This window comes from Primulina tabacum, chromosome 2 (genome assembly GCF_025594145.1).
Source record: "Primulina tabacum isolate GXHZ01 chromosome 2, ASM2559414v2, whole genome shotgun sequence".
Lineage (NCBI taxonomy): Eukaryota > Viridiplantae > Streptophyta > Magnoliopsida > Lamiales > Gesneriaceae > Primulina > Primulina tabacum.
The window spans coordinates 11,335,289-11,350,491 of record NC_134551.1 but is presented as its reverse complement, the minus strand read 5'-3'; the positions used below and the strand labels follow the sequence as shown (position 1 = coordinate 11,350,491).

The following is a 15,203-nucleotide window of genomic DNA, read 5'->3' as shown; positions in this document are numbered from 1 at the left end:
TAGAAACATGATTTTGAGAAAAATTCCATCATAAAGATTAGAGCCGTGATACCTCTGCTTTGAAAATTTTGTTTGTAAAAAAATAGAAGTTTTGATATCGTAAGAAATTTACCTGATAATTTCTTCGGAGAATTTTCTTCTTGATCGAAGTTTGAGGTTCTGAAATTTTTTTTGCTTCAGAAGATAAATCTGGTTTCAAAGTAACGTGCATGTGTGTGGAAGAATGAAAGCTTGCACTCATTACATGCAGTGTATCATTACAAAACATGAGAACCCACACATTTAAACCACATAAATACATGTCTTCATTTTTTCTTTCATGTAGGTAAATGTGTCAATTATTATTATTATTAATTTTTAAATAATAATAATGATAACAATTGATACAATATATATGTGTATATAAATCGTTGGTTATCAATTCACTTTTGAATAAAACCTTTCGTAATAGAATTCATTTGTTTATTATAATATTAATAAATAAATAATGATTAATGTGTTATTAAGTTATATGTATAATTCGATATACATATAGCATTTGGTCAAATAATTTGTACACATTAAAATAATTCCAAGTTCGACGTAATTTCTAATACATGTTTAGAAATTATTTTTGCATGTTAGATAAAATGTCAAATATTATGGATAAGTGTTTGATGTGTACATGCAAATTAATATCATACTTGCATTTATTTTTTAAAGTTTTTTAAATGCAAATTGTATTTAAAAATATTTTAGAAAAATAATATTCAAATTGTGTTCATATTAAATTATATTAAGTTGTTTATAATTTGAAATGAACATATCAAGTAAGATGTGAATATAATAAAATATTTCAGATATTCACAAATGAACAAATAATCATCACTTTATCACTACTCTGATAAAAGAGAAAAACGGATGAGGAGCCCACATTTTTAAGTAAATGTGATCTTCACTTTATCACTACTCTGATTGAAGAGAAAAACTGATGGGGAATGTATTTGTTCATATTAAGTAAAAATGTGAATATAAAGTTATTTAATGAAAAATTTTGGCTTATAAAGATTCACATAAACGTGGATAATTAAGTTGAATAATAATTATAAGGTGACGTAAGAAAACAAGATCTGAGAGAGTTCTTCATAGATCGGTTTAAACTGCCTTGACTAGCCACTGGTCTCCCTGAGGAACGTTGTTCTGTCTAGAAGTTAGGTATTTAAAGGTCCTTAGCACTACCTATCTTTCCTGGGAGCACTCTTGGAAAGTGTTGATTGCGAAATAATTATTATATAAAGCATTAAGTAAAGCCAAAATTTTGTCCAGTGAACCGTATAATTTTAAATAATTGAGGAATAGCCACAACATCCTTAATTATGAAAAATTATGCATTAAGTGGATTTGGATCACATAATGGACATCAATTGTAATTAATTATATAAACATAATAAAATTTACCCCACAGAGATTTTTATTATATTTATATAACTAATTATGTTAAAATATCAAATTATATTTTTCTTAATTTACCCACAGGAGTTAAGAAAAATACATTTTGATAGTTTTATCATAAAATTACAGAAAAATCTTATTGAATTAAAATTTTAGCCCACAGGCAAATTTTATGTCACTAGATTTTTAAAACATGAATTACATTGGTAAAACATGATATTGTCTCAAAATTTTAAGCATATGATATTTTGTGCAGTTATGCAACCTGCGACTTTTTCTGATATGAAATGTGACATTTCCGATCTAAAGGGCGATAATTATAAAATTTGTAAAGAAAGAATTCTTCTTCAATTGGGGTAGATGGATATTGATTATGCTATACGGAAAGACGAACCATCTGCTATTACTGAAAACAGCATTCCGGATGATGTTGATCTTTATGAAAAATGGGAGCGATCTAATCGACTCCGCGTAATGTTCATAAAGACCAAAATCTCTGCTGGCATGCGTGGTTCTGTCGACCAGCATAATAATGTCAAAGAATTACTGAAGGCTATTGATGAACAGTTTCAGTCTTCAGATAAGGCTCTTGCAAGCACCCTAATTATGGAATTCTTTTCATTAAGGCTCACCAGTGTGAGAGGTGTGAGAGAGCACATCATGAAAATGCGGGACATAGCAACTCGACTCAAGACACTTGAAGTGGAAATGTCTGAGACTTTTCTTGTGCACTACATTTTATGCACTCTTTCACAGCAATATGGACCCTTCAAAATTTCCTACAACACACATAAGGATAAATGGTCAATTAATGAATTAATGACCATGTGTGTTCAAGAGGAAGGAAGGCTGTTGATGGAAACGAGTGATAATGTATTTATGACTACACAAAGAAAGTATAAGAAGCAAACCAAAGTCAAGGGAAAAGGGAAAGGAATAATTGCACCCCAACCTGACATCAAGAAAGAATCCAAGTGTTTCTTCTGTAAAAAGACGGGACACATTAAGAAGGATTGCAATAAATTCAAGGATTGGCTTGAAAAGAAAGGTATTCCTACTTCATTTGTCTGTTATGAATCTAATATGGTTGATATGATTTATAACACATGGTGGATTGATTCTGGTTCTACAATCCATGTTACAAATACCTTGCAGGATATGCAAAACCTAAGGAAACCAATAGAAAATGAGCGGAGCATCTATTCAGAAAATAAGATGTTTTCTCATGTGGAGGCTATTGGGACTTGCTGCCTAGTGCTGAATATGGTTATATTTTAAAATTGGAAAAGACCTTTTATGTTCCTAGTTTTTCTAGGAATTTAATTTCAGTTTCAAAACTTGTACCACTTGGTTATTCATTTCAGTTTTTGGATAAATCAATAAATTTGTTTAATAAATCAAATCTTATTGGAAATGGTACAATGGTTGATGGTCTTTTCTCTATTTCTTTACAAAATAATAACATCACTATGCATGTTCAGGGAGCTATTAAAAGATCTGTTATAAATGAAGATTCTTCTATATTGTGGCACAGGAGATTGGGACACATCTCCATACAGAGAATTAAAAGATTAGTAAATGATGGAGTACTCAGTACTTTAGATTTTAATGATTTTGAGACTTGTGTGGACTGCATTAAGGGAAAGCAGACCAATAAGTTTAAAAAGGGTGCCAATAGGAGTACGGAAATATTAGAAATCATACATTCAGATATTTGTTGTCCAGATATGGACATGCAAAGTCCGAAATACTTCATCTCTTTCATTGATGATTACTCACGATACATGTATATCTACATGCTTCATAATAAAAACGAAGCACTTGAAGCCTTTAAGGTTTTTAAGACTGAAGTGGAGAAGCAACGTGGAAAACATATTAAGATCGTGAGAACTGATAGAGGTGGATAATATTACGGTAGATACACTGAGAATGGACAAGCACCTGGTCCGTTTGCGAAATTTCTCCAAGAACATGGGATTGTTGCCCAATATACTATGCCTGGTTCTCCGGACCAAAATGGCGTAGCTGAGAGGAGAAATCGAACATTAATGGACATGGTGAGGAGCATGTTTAGTAGCTCTAAACTTCCTAAATCCTTGTGGACTGAAGCTCTTAAGACAACTGTGTATATATTAAACCGAGTTCCAACTAAGGCTGTCCCAAAGACGCCATTTGAGTTATTCAAAGGTTGGAAACCGAGTTTGCAACATATACGCGTTTGGGGTTGTCCTTCAGAAATAAGAGTTTACAACCCACATGAAAAGAAACTGGACCCAAGAACTATAAGTGGATATTCATTGGGTATGCCGAAAAATCCAAAAGGTACAGATTCTATTGTCCATATCACAACACTAGAATTGTGGAATCAAGAAATGCAAAATTTCTTGAAAATGACTTGATTAGTGGGAGTGATCATGACATAGTTTTTGAGAATGATCACATTAATGCACAACCCTCCTATTCAAATGATAGATTGGTTGTTATTCACACCCCTCAAGATAAAATGGGTGTTAGGCAACCGATTACTGAAGTTCCACAAATCGCTGATGAAAATCCAGTAGATCAAGTTGTTAATGAAGAACAACAAGAAATTGTTGATCAACCAAACAACCTTAGGAGATCTACTAGAATAAGAAGATCAGCAATATCTAGTGATTATGTTGTGTATTTACAAGAATCGGACTTTAACATCGGAGCCGAAAATGATCCTGAAACGTTTTCACAAGCCATGAGTTGTAATGAGTCAAAACTATGGTTTAATCCTATGAAAGAAGAGATGAATTCTATGGCAGTTAATGGAGTCTGGGATCTTGTTCAGTTGCCTGATGATGTAAAAGCTATTGGATGTAAATGGGTCTTCAAAACAAAGAAAGACTCATTAGGCAACATTGAAAGATATAAAGCAAGACTCGTTGCTAAAGGATTCACTCAGCAGGAAGAAATCGATTATAAGGAGACTTTTTCTCCTGTATCTAAAAATGATTCTCTTCGTATCATTCTAGCATTGGTTGCTCATTTTGACTTTGATTTGCAACAAATGGATGTGAAAACAGCTTTTCTCAATGAAGAATTAGAGGAAGATGTTTATATGAATCAACCTGAAGGATTCTTCTCTAGTAATGGTGAACAATTGGTTTGTAAGTTTAAGAAATCTATATATGGATTGAAACAAGCTTCCCGTCAATGGTATTTAAAATTTCATAGAGATGTAAACAATTCAATTCAAACCAAACAGTATCAGACTTGAGCTTAGTTTGTTTAAGATTTTTTGAGGCTCGAGTTCGAGCTCGAGCTCGATTCGAGCTTCTATTATCAGGCTCGAGCTCAGTTTGTATTGAAATTATTGAGCTCGAGAAAAGCTCGAGATCGGCTCGTTAAAAGCTCGTTTAGCATGTTAATCAAGTCAGGCTCGAGCTTGATTCATTAATAGCTCGTTTAGCATGTTTAACAAGCCTGGCTTGAGCTCGTCTCGTTTTCGAGTTCGATAAGCATAGAATTGAGCTCGAGTTTGAGTTTGAATCGAGCTTGTTAAAAATTAAATATATATAAACTAAAATTAAATCAGACATAAAAATGTAAATCTATTCATAAATAACCAAAACGACACAAATAAGAGCTAAAAAACATTAATTAGTATATTATTGTACATTCCAAAATCTTGTTTGCGAGCCACCTAAACGAGCCGAGCTCGAGCTCGCGAGCCTATTATCGAACATGTTTGCGAGCTCACGAGCCGAATATCCTTAGGCTTGAGCTTGGTTTGATTAAATTTTCGAGCTCAAAATCGAGCTTGAGCTTGGTTTGATATGATTAACAAACAAACTCAAACGAGCTTTTTATCGAGCCGAGCTTCGAATAGCTCGCAAACGGTTTGATTCATTTACATCCCTAAAATTTCATGATGTTATCTCTTCATTTAGATTCGTTGAGAACCTCATGGATCAATGTATATACCAGAAGGTCAGTGGGAGCAAGATTGGTTTCCTTATTCTATATGTGGATGATATATTACTTGCAACCAATGATAATGGTATGTTATATGAGGTGAAACAATTCATCTCTAAAAATTTTGATATGAAGGATATGGGTGATGCATCTTATGTCATTGGCATTAAGATACATAGAGACAGAATTCGAGGTATTATAGGTCTGTCTCAAGAAACCTATATAAACAAAGTTTTAGAGAGATATCGGATGAAAGATTGTTCACCAAGTATAGCTCCCATTGTGAAAGGCGATAAATTCAATTTGAGACAAAGCCCAAAGAATGATCTAGAGCGGGAACAAATGAAAAACATTCCTTATGCTTCTGCTGTTGAAAGCTTAATGTATGCTCAGGTTTGCACTAGACCTGACATTGCATTTGTTGTTGGGATGTTGGGAAGATATCAGAGTAATCCAGGTTTAGATCATTGGAAAGCTGCAAAGAAAGTAATGAGATACCTTCAAGGGACCAAAGATTATATGCTTATGTTCAGACGAACTGAGAATTTGGACGTAATTGGCTACTCTGATTCAGACTACGCTAGCTGCATTGATTCACGAAAATCCACTTCAGGCTATATTTTCATGCTAGCTGTTGGAGCTGTATCTTGGAGGAGTGCAAATCAGACATTGACTGCTACTTCCACTATGGAAGCTGAGTTCGTAGCTTGTTTTGAGGCAACCTCACATGGTGTATGGTTGAAGAGTTTCATTTCAGGGCTTAGAATTATGGATTCTATATCTAGGTCATTAAGAATATATTGTGACAATTCAGCTGCTGTTTTTATGGCTAAAAATAACAAAAGTGGTAGTCGAAGCAAGCACATCGACATTAAGTATTTAGCCATACGAGAACATGTTAAAGATAAGAAGCTACTTATCGAGCACATTAGCACTGAATTGATGATTGCGGATCCTTTGACTAAGGGCATGCCACCATTAAAATTTAATGATCATATAGAAAGAATGGGACTTGGTTTCTTTATGTAATTTTGTTCTAAGAACAAATTTAATGAAACTATGATGTGATATTTTCTCATATTTGTTGTGTACACATTCATTGATTTGAGAAATATCAATAAAGTTGGACCTCGAATAAACATAATGTTTATTCATTAAGATATACAGTTTGAGATACATAATGTATTGTATTACATGGAAGATAATATTCGTTTTAAGATGACATATCGCCATGATTCATGTGTTTTGTTTTCTCCTATGGGAAATGAGATATATGTGTCAAGTGGGAGAATGTAAGAAATATGACACATGAAGTATCGTGTAGGAATTGGCGACGACCATTGCCTACATATTTTGACGAAACTTATGTACGCAACCTCAACTTTAGAAAATTGAGATGCGTATACGTTTTTTCTTTTAACATTCAGACTCCCGATTTTTCTCGTTGATGGTATGAGATGCCTATAAATAGAGACGATTGAGGTCTCTAAGCATACACACTTCATAAGAAATATACACCATCTACAGAGAGCGTGAAGTGCTTAGAATGCTTCAACCGAGAAGAAAAGCAGAGAATTTCAAAGTTTTTAATGGCCGAAGGTAATTCTCGATTAAGCTTCCGGATATTATATATCATGTTTATATATACGTAGAAACATGATTTTGAGAAAAATTCCATAAGAAGCACGATGTTTTATGTATATATATTATATACCTCTTAGTCATGGAATATAGGCTAGCACTATATCTTTGGATCGATAAATATAACATCACGTACCAAAAAAAGGCCCAAGAATGATTTTGAATTTTTTTAAATAGAATAGAAAATTTAAACTAATTTTTGATGAATAAAAAAATAAAATCTAAATAAAAATAGAGATTAAGTACAATTTATTTAAATTTTCTCACTCATGATTTGGAAAATAAAAAATATTATTTATATCTAATATTAATATTATATTGTCTTGTGCGTGAGGTGATGCTACACTCGGCATCCAAAAAACCTTGATTAATTTTGGCTCACTGTCGACAGATTGAAGCCACTCAGAACCGGAATGGGCGGCGCCACCAGATTCATCACCCTCATTGTCGCCCCATTCCCACTTCTCCGACCATCCATTCTCCTCCTCCACCACCGCCTCCTTACTCTCACTACCTCTCCCCTCCTTTTCACTCTCTCTTCCCCTTACAAGACCAAGTCCCGCACTTCTCACTTAGTCAGCTCATTCCACTCTCAACCCAACAATAACGCTCACAATCTCAGCTTATCGGCCACCTCCCAGCAACAGCATCACCACCCCTGGCCTGAATGGACTCATTTTCTCAATTTTTTGTTAGATAGACAGGCTTGGTCGGCTCCTAGCCCTGTGGACTTGAAAATACCTCCTGAGGATGCATTTGTTGTGTACGAGGAATTACCTGATGATTTCTTACTTGCTGCTTCTAATTGCTTGGCTTTTGCTCGGGACAGACCGAACCTTCTTGGGTTTGTTCTCTTTTCCTGTTCTGTTTAGTATCGCGAAGAACCGGAGAAATGTTAAATGGTTCATTTGGTTGTGTTTTCAAGAAATTGGTTTAAAAATTTATGTTTTTGAGACCTGCCTTTTTTTTTCCTAAGGTTTTGTTTCGATAAAGTATTGTGGGAACTTGGTTGTTTCACATTTAATTTTTTAACCCACTACCTGACTACCACTTCTAACCATTCTTAATTAATAACATTAGTAAGAAAAACTAAGTGTTCACGGTAGACTGTTGAGATACAAGATTGTCTTAGTGATGTACTCGGACAAAAATAGTTGAGAGGGATGGTGGATGTGTTCCACATTTGATTGATTATGGACTTTTGGTCAGTGTAAATACTATGACAACAAAATTATTTCGGAATTCATAGCTTTGATCAACATTTCACGACATCTACTATGTGCAGAGTGATTAACCATGGTCTGTAGAATGAGAGTAGCTGAGTAGCTCCTTCAGAATCATATTTGCTTCATGAGTTAATATAGGTTTAACACTCAAATCAGATTGCTTTCAAGGAGGAACATTGAAGCAGTTGTTTCAAATGGAACTCCCTTTTTATTTAAAAGTGCACTTGACTGTGCAAGGAGGATGAGAGCATTTCTAGGGTCTGATCAAGGCAATGTAAGTGCATGGTACTATCTTTTCCTATGTTAAATTCAAACATGTATGTGGATTTTCCTGTTAATTGCTAAGTACAATTCTCGTTGGTGCTAGTTTTGTATGCAATCTTCATAAAAATTAATTTTGCTGGATAAGGTGTGAGTGTGTCATTGAGGTCTTATATAAGATAATAATTGTTGCTTTAATTGAAGCAGCGATTTTGTTCTCATAATGAATTTCTTTATTATCGATTCCATTTTTCGGTGCACAATTATTATGCTGAGAAGTGGAAGTCATTAATACACTGATACACTTACAATTTATCATCTAGTTCTGAGTGTATTAGGTATTAATTGTATTTGCACCAGAAAGTCATTGCACTCAGCATGTTCTTTGCCTGAGCAATTGAATCCACCATTAAGTATTATTTGATCATTTCTCTTGATGTGCTTTGTATGCATATGTACTCTTCAATTCATTGGAATTTTGAATTTGACCACCATGCTAATCATTTTGTCTTTTGCAACCTTTTTTACTTTTATGAATAAACTGCTGATTTCAGGCGTCAGAATATGATAAAGCAACCACAATTGATCTAATGAAGTATATAATCAGTTATGTGAGCAATCCAACTGTTTCTTCTGGCAAAAATGGTTTGTTTAGTAGGGAACTTGTTGATTCATCCATCAGGAATTTGTTGCATGAGCTGGGTACTGTAAGCGGGGCTCCAATAGGTTATGCTCCTGCTCAAGAGCAGCAGTTCTCAGGGAGATATGGACAAACAACAAGACCTCTGGGACGAAATACTGAAATGAAGAAAGGTGACTGGGTGTGCTCAAAGTAAGTATATATTAGGGGCGCAATTGAACTGAATTGAGCCAAATAGTAATCATATTCGAAGTTGGGCTAGAAAACTTTACCCTACTCAAAGCTAACAAAATGAATAATTTAGAATGAAATTAAAGTTTTATAGAATGTGGTTCGCTTGTATGAACTAAATTATCAAGTTTGTATCAGGTGATGGTTCAAATTTCGGTTTGAATTCGTTTAATTTTGAATATTAGATGTATATATTAAAGCTCGTAACGGTTTCATGTGCAACTCATAAGCTATCAAATGAAATAATTTGATTATGAATTCATTTCTATACATTTGAAAATATTCGATCTTTGTTCAAATTCAGTGATATATAGAATCACGCGATATTTAAGCTTAACTTGAAAAACTCAAAGAACACCTCAATTCGTTTGCATCCCATTTTACCTGAAGTTATTGTTTTGTTTTGGCATATGCTTTACTTTTTGTTGGGTCTTTAAGCATACCAAACAGATAATGCTGCATTGACAATATGTTACCTCTTTTCAACTTGTTTGTTTTGACAGATGCAATTTTATGAACTTCGCAAGAAACATGGAATGTCTTGAATGTGAAGAACCCAGACCAAAGAGACAGCTAACTGGAGGGGAGTGGGAATGCCCTCAGTAAGAGTTGTTTTATATCACAGTATTTTGAAGCGATTAGCTACGAAGAACCTAAAACTTATTACTAGTAAAATGACAATCAAGATTCTTTGTCGCAGATGCAATTTCTTTAATTATGGAAGGAATTTGGTTTGCTTGAGATGCGACTGCAGGAGACCTGGTGCCCCATTATTTAACGCCAAAAATTCTGGATCAGGCTTGGGTTATAACGATGATTATCAGTTCAAAGCCAACATTGATAGTAGACTGGAGAATGAAGGGCAGCAGGATCGATTTTCGGAAATTTCCCCTAGAGATTCAGATGTTGAGGATTTGAAAATCCTGCCAATGAGAACCCAAGAAACTATTTCAACCGAGCCCAGGAGTCAAGGTACGGTCAGCAGTGAGGCTCAGAGTTTCTCTGGGAATTTTCAGTTTCCGAAAGATTCAGGTGGCGAAAGTAAAGTGTATGAGCAATCTGAAAAGTCAAAAAACTGGTTCAAGAAAGAGGTAGATTTGTATGATAACAAGGACTTGCCTAGTACAATTTCCGATGAGGACTTTCCTGCAATGATGCCAATCCGCAAAGGAGAAAACCGATTTGTTGTCACCAAGAAAAAGGATCGTTCTCTAACTTCACCCAAGTACAAAAGACAAGTAGCTTTGGATCAAGCGAAGGATTCGAACTTTGTTCCTTTTGTTCCATTCCCTCCTGACTACTTTGCTAGAAAGGATACAGAGCAACCTGGTGGCTTAGATACATCAGGGAAAACTACCAGTGACAACTCTTCCCATAAAGTACCGATTGAAACAGAAAATTTTGACAGCTCTAGACATATTGTGGTGCCAACAAAGGACGACAGAACAGTGAGTGCAGAGAACTCTGTTTATGGTGATAAGTTTATGGTTGATACAAGTACTGACCCAAAAAGGGTTAACTCACCAACGAGCACAGAATCTTCACAATTGTCAGATAATATTGTAACACCTTCAGATTCGAGCCCCGCTCAAAGCTCCATTACGTCCCACTCTATCAGTAATAATTCGGGAAAACCGAAAATGTCTGAATATGAGAATGTTCGAAGTAGCTGGATGGGAAAGAGCTTGGAGGGGTCGGCTGTGAAGGAATCAGATCCTCTAGACATGTCGGAAGAGGCGAAAGCTGAAAGGTGGTTCAAACGTGCTGCGCAAATAAAGGATATTTCTGAACTTAGCCAAATCCCAGATGAAGATTTCCCCTCGATAATGCCGATGCGGAAAGGAGTGAACAGGTTTGTTGTGAGCAAGAGGAAAACGCCTCTCGAGAGGAGGTTGACATCCCAGCAGTATAGGAGAAGTCTACCTATTGTGATTACCGATCCTGTGAGAAATGAAACTGATGGCAGTAGTTAAAAACTATCGAACTTGTTTAAGAAACTTTGATCTCTATAATTTGTTTTCACAGAGTAAAATTGTTGTATCTCACTTTTCAAGATAAAAAATTAATGAAAATTATACTGCTTTGAAATAGATATAGTCGCATGTTGTGAGACCATCTCACGGATCTTAATCTGTAAGACGGGTCAACTCTACCCATATTCACAATACAAAGTAATACTCTTAGCATAAAAAGTAATATTTTGTCATGGATGACCCAAATAAGAAATCTGTCTCATATGGATAATGACAGACATGGAAGAGCTCCCCAGAAGTTTAACAAAAGACAACAATCGACAGAAAACTGAACGAACAAAAAATCACTAAACAATTTGCAAGATATCTCTACAAAATTTCAATTTCATGTTCAAGCATTCTAGTTTTTTTATTAGATTTTCAAGTATTTTATGTTATCTTCGTTCCAGATTTCAACAAGTTATTATAATTTTTATGTCATGTGAATTCATAATAATTTGTAAATACATAAAGGTACTGTTTGGTTCAAGTACTTGTAATTACTAATATAAATAGTCTTATCATATCACTTGTTTTGTACAAGTATTATTTATCTCGATCAATCAAATTATTAATTATTTATTTCACATCAATTAAATTCATAATAATTTATCTCGTATTAATCAAATCAATAATATAAAATTACGATATTACCCTTAATAAATAATATTATTAATATTTTCAACAATGACAAAATGGTAATATCATATTATCTCAAATTTAATCAATCAAATCAATAAAATCAAACATTATATTAACTATCATTTTCTATTTATTTTATTATTACAAAATATTACTTATCTTCATACTATATATCTCGTACCATGAACCAAACGGAGTTTATTCTAGTATTATTTCCATTATTTTTCTTTCTTTTTGACATATTATTTTTTAGGAAATTAGAACTAACAATTAAATTAAGATTCATGATTGTCTTGTGTTTTGAAGTTAGATTTTTCTATTATTTTCATACAAATTGGTGCCTTTAGCATTTGGCATTCCCGCAACATCGAAAATTTGTGTAAACAAAACTGGGATGCCCGGTGGGACGTGAGATATGCCGCCAAAGATCAGAAGTAATGTTGACAAGAGTTGTAGATACTCAATCCAACCCAGAGGAACCTCATATTTAATGAAGTTGCACCATACATTTATGTTCGACATATGTTGAACAAATTGAAAGCCAACAACATGGTCATACTGTGTTTAAAAAAATTCAAGAGCCTCAATAGAGCACACCAGAAAATAATGCAGTAGATGTAGAAGAAGCCTCAAAGCTTTTGGCTGATAACATCATGAATTATGTAAAAAGCAGAGCAAAACGATTAAATATTTGAAGGCAAGCCGGGGGAGTAACCATCTTAAAGAGGTGGAACGTGGTTCAGAGAGTTATAAGACAGGTGACATTCACCCCCAATCTCAATACTCTTTGGTCATGATGAAAAGTACACACCACCTAACATAAGTGAAGAAGTTATTGAACGAAGAAATTCATCCATTAAAGAAGAACAAAAATCAAGTGACAGACACGTAAATCAAATGAGTAAATGATGGTGAAAAAGCTCGGGGTCACACAAGAAACCGATGAGGATTTGAAGACGTAAACTATTCTAAGTATCATTATGCATTCAAGCATACAACTAAGAATTGTTGGTCTTTCGAGAACTTTTTTCAGGGGAAAAAGAAAATGAAATATTGGGTTCTTAAAAGGACGATTTCTTGAAATGAAAAGAACATGTGATCCTTCTGGTGAGAAGAAGACGAGTATGAATCAGAACAAAATGATTCGAGGGTGTCAATCCAGAGACGTGAGGTAGTTAACGGCCTTTGGGCCGAGGAACCAACACATCTCAAATAGGATGATGCATTCCAATCTAATGCAACAACACGTTGTAAGATCCTCTCACCAGACCAAGGGGAGTCGACACTATTCCGGGGAGTTAACTTACTAGAATCAGAATAGTCATTTTCACGTGGGAAAGTCCACGGCCTTAGGGCCGAGGAAGCAATATTTTTCTAGAAGACCAGTCGACAAAAATCAGTGGTTTCAAGGGGAGTTGACACATCAAGGATTTAAAAACTATCATGACAGTAATAATCCATCTTATTTCAAGTTTAAAAAGGAAGAACATGGGAGGAAGTCTGTTGAACATGGTAAACGTGAAAACGTATGGGCAGAGCTCTGTCCAAGAGAGCTAACAATGATCAGAGAGTGAGGACCTAGCTTGTCCCTCCTGCTAGAACTGAATTTAGTGAAGCTTGGAGAGTGGACCAAAACAAAAAGTTTCCTAAGCCATTCAAAAGGACAAAAAAAAGAGAAGGATATTAAGGGATAGAGCTGCTTCTAGAAAGGAGGAACTTGATATGGTGAAAAGCAAATCAAAATTTGGTAGGTCACCTGCTGAATATAAACTCAGTGATGAAGATGATGATTTACTTGATGAAGAAGATGTGAAAGGAATAAAAACATTTGATTTTTGTGTGGGTAAGTTCCAAATCTCTATGGATAGAGCAACACGAGTGAAAATATTTCCAGAACAGTTTAAACTCATGAAAGAAGTTGATGCGTAGTCGGTACATGAGGTGATAATAGAAAAGCTCACGTCAGAAATGACAAAAACACATAAAATATGCCACAAAAAGTTATTATTGAAAAGCTCACGTCAGAAATGACAAAACACATAAAATTATATTTGCACATACTGTGTTATTTTTATTGCATCTAGCAAAAATGACTCCCCGATCTTAAGAAAGAGTTTAACAGTTGGAGGAAATCTGGAGTTTTGTGTTGATCCGTAGCTCGAAATAGCTGCAACAAATATGATAACGCATCAAAATCCCCCGCTGGGAAAAATTGGGTAAAGATATAGTAAAGATATCCGATAACCAACAATATCCAAATACATAAGCTTACACAAAATGAGCGCGTTAGGAAAGCCATGGCTTTACCTATTACTGTAGGTGTAGAAGAATGGACCAGGGGAGTGGTCAAGACAGAGGCAAGGATGGATGCATCTCCAGAAAAGTTGATATGAATGGTGGTAGATGTGGATGGGACAACAACTTCCTATTGTAGAGTTAGTGCATCCAAATTTATTGGACGTGGGGGAATCGCCTTTGTTGCGGACCTATAAAGTCAATAAACAAGATGTAGGGCAATGAGTGAAGCAATTCCTCTCACATAAATAGAAAAACAAGGGTTCATACATGTTCTCTGTACTGTACACATGGATAGCATCGGTGGCAAGCTCGGAGCCAGTAGATTGACTGGGATTAAAAACAACTGCACATATACAATAATCACCCAAGAAGTCTGTTGGAAATTATAAGTTTCAGAATTTAACGAATCAATCAGAAATAGAACTGAAGACCTGAACGAAACATTAACTGAACTGAAAGCTCTTAATTGATATCATAATTGAAAAAGACTTATGGCATTGAAAAGGGCCAAGTAGAACTGAAGTAAATAAATTAAAGTTCTCAAAAGTATTAATAAGTGTCAGGGCCCGTGCTCTTAATTAATATTTAATTACCAAATAACAAGGATTAATTGGTGTAAACAACGAAAACGAGTTTAAAACGTTCATTTGGGCCTGCAGAAATTTCGACATGACCTCCTCGTAAGTAGGACATTCCAAAAAATTCAAAACACAGCAACATCAATATACGCTCGAAAATAACATCAAGTTCACAAACAACCAAACAAATATCCTAGAGCCGCACTGACCAGGACTAGACACAACATACCACAAATAAAATCCAAACAACATAAAAACATAACCATACAGCTACACAGGGCATCTTCATGGCAAATGT

At 34.8% G+C, this 15,203-nt stretch overlaps 1 protein-coding gene across 1 annotated transcript; it reads left to right on the top strand.

Annotated features, from left to right (window-relative positions):
• Positions 1–7,341: 7,341 nt before the first annotated feature.
• On the top strand, positions 7,342–11,415 carry LOC142530355 (zinc finger protein VAR3, chloroplastic-like). Its single transcript, XM_075636161.1, has 5 exons — positions 7,342–7,861; positions 8,400–8,517; positions 9,059–9,336; positions 9,879–9,977; positions 10,076–11,415. The coding sequence occupies exons 1-5, from the start codon at positions 7,431–7,433 to the stop codon at positions 11,346–11,348; spliced, it is 2,199 nt and encodes a 732-aa protein (XP_075492276.1). The 5' UTR covers positions 7,342–7,430; the 3' UTR covers positions 11,349–11,415.
• Positions 11,416–15,203: the final 3,788 nt, after the last annotated feature.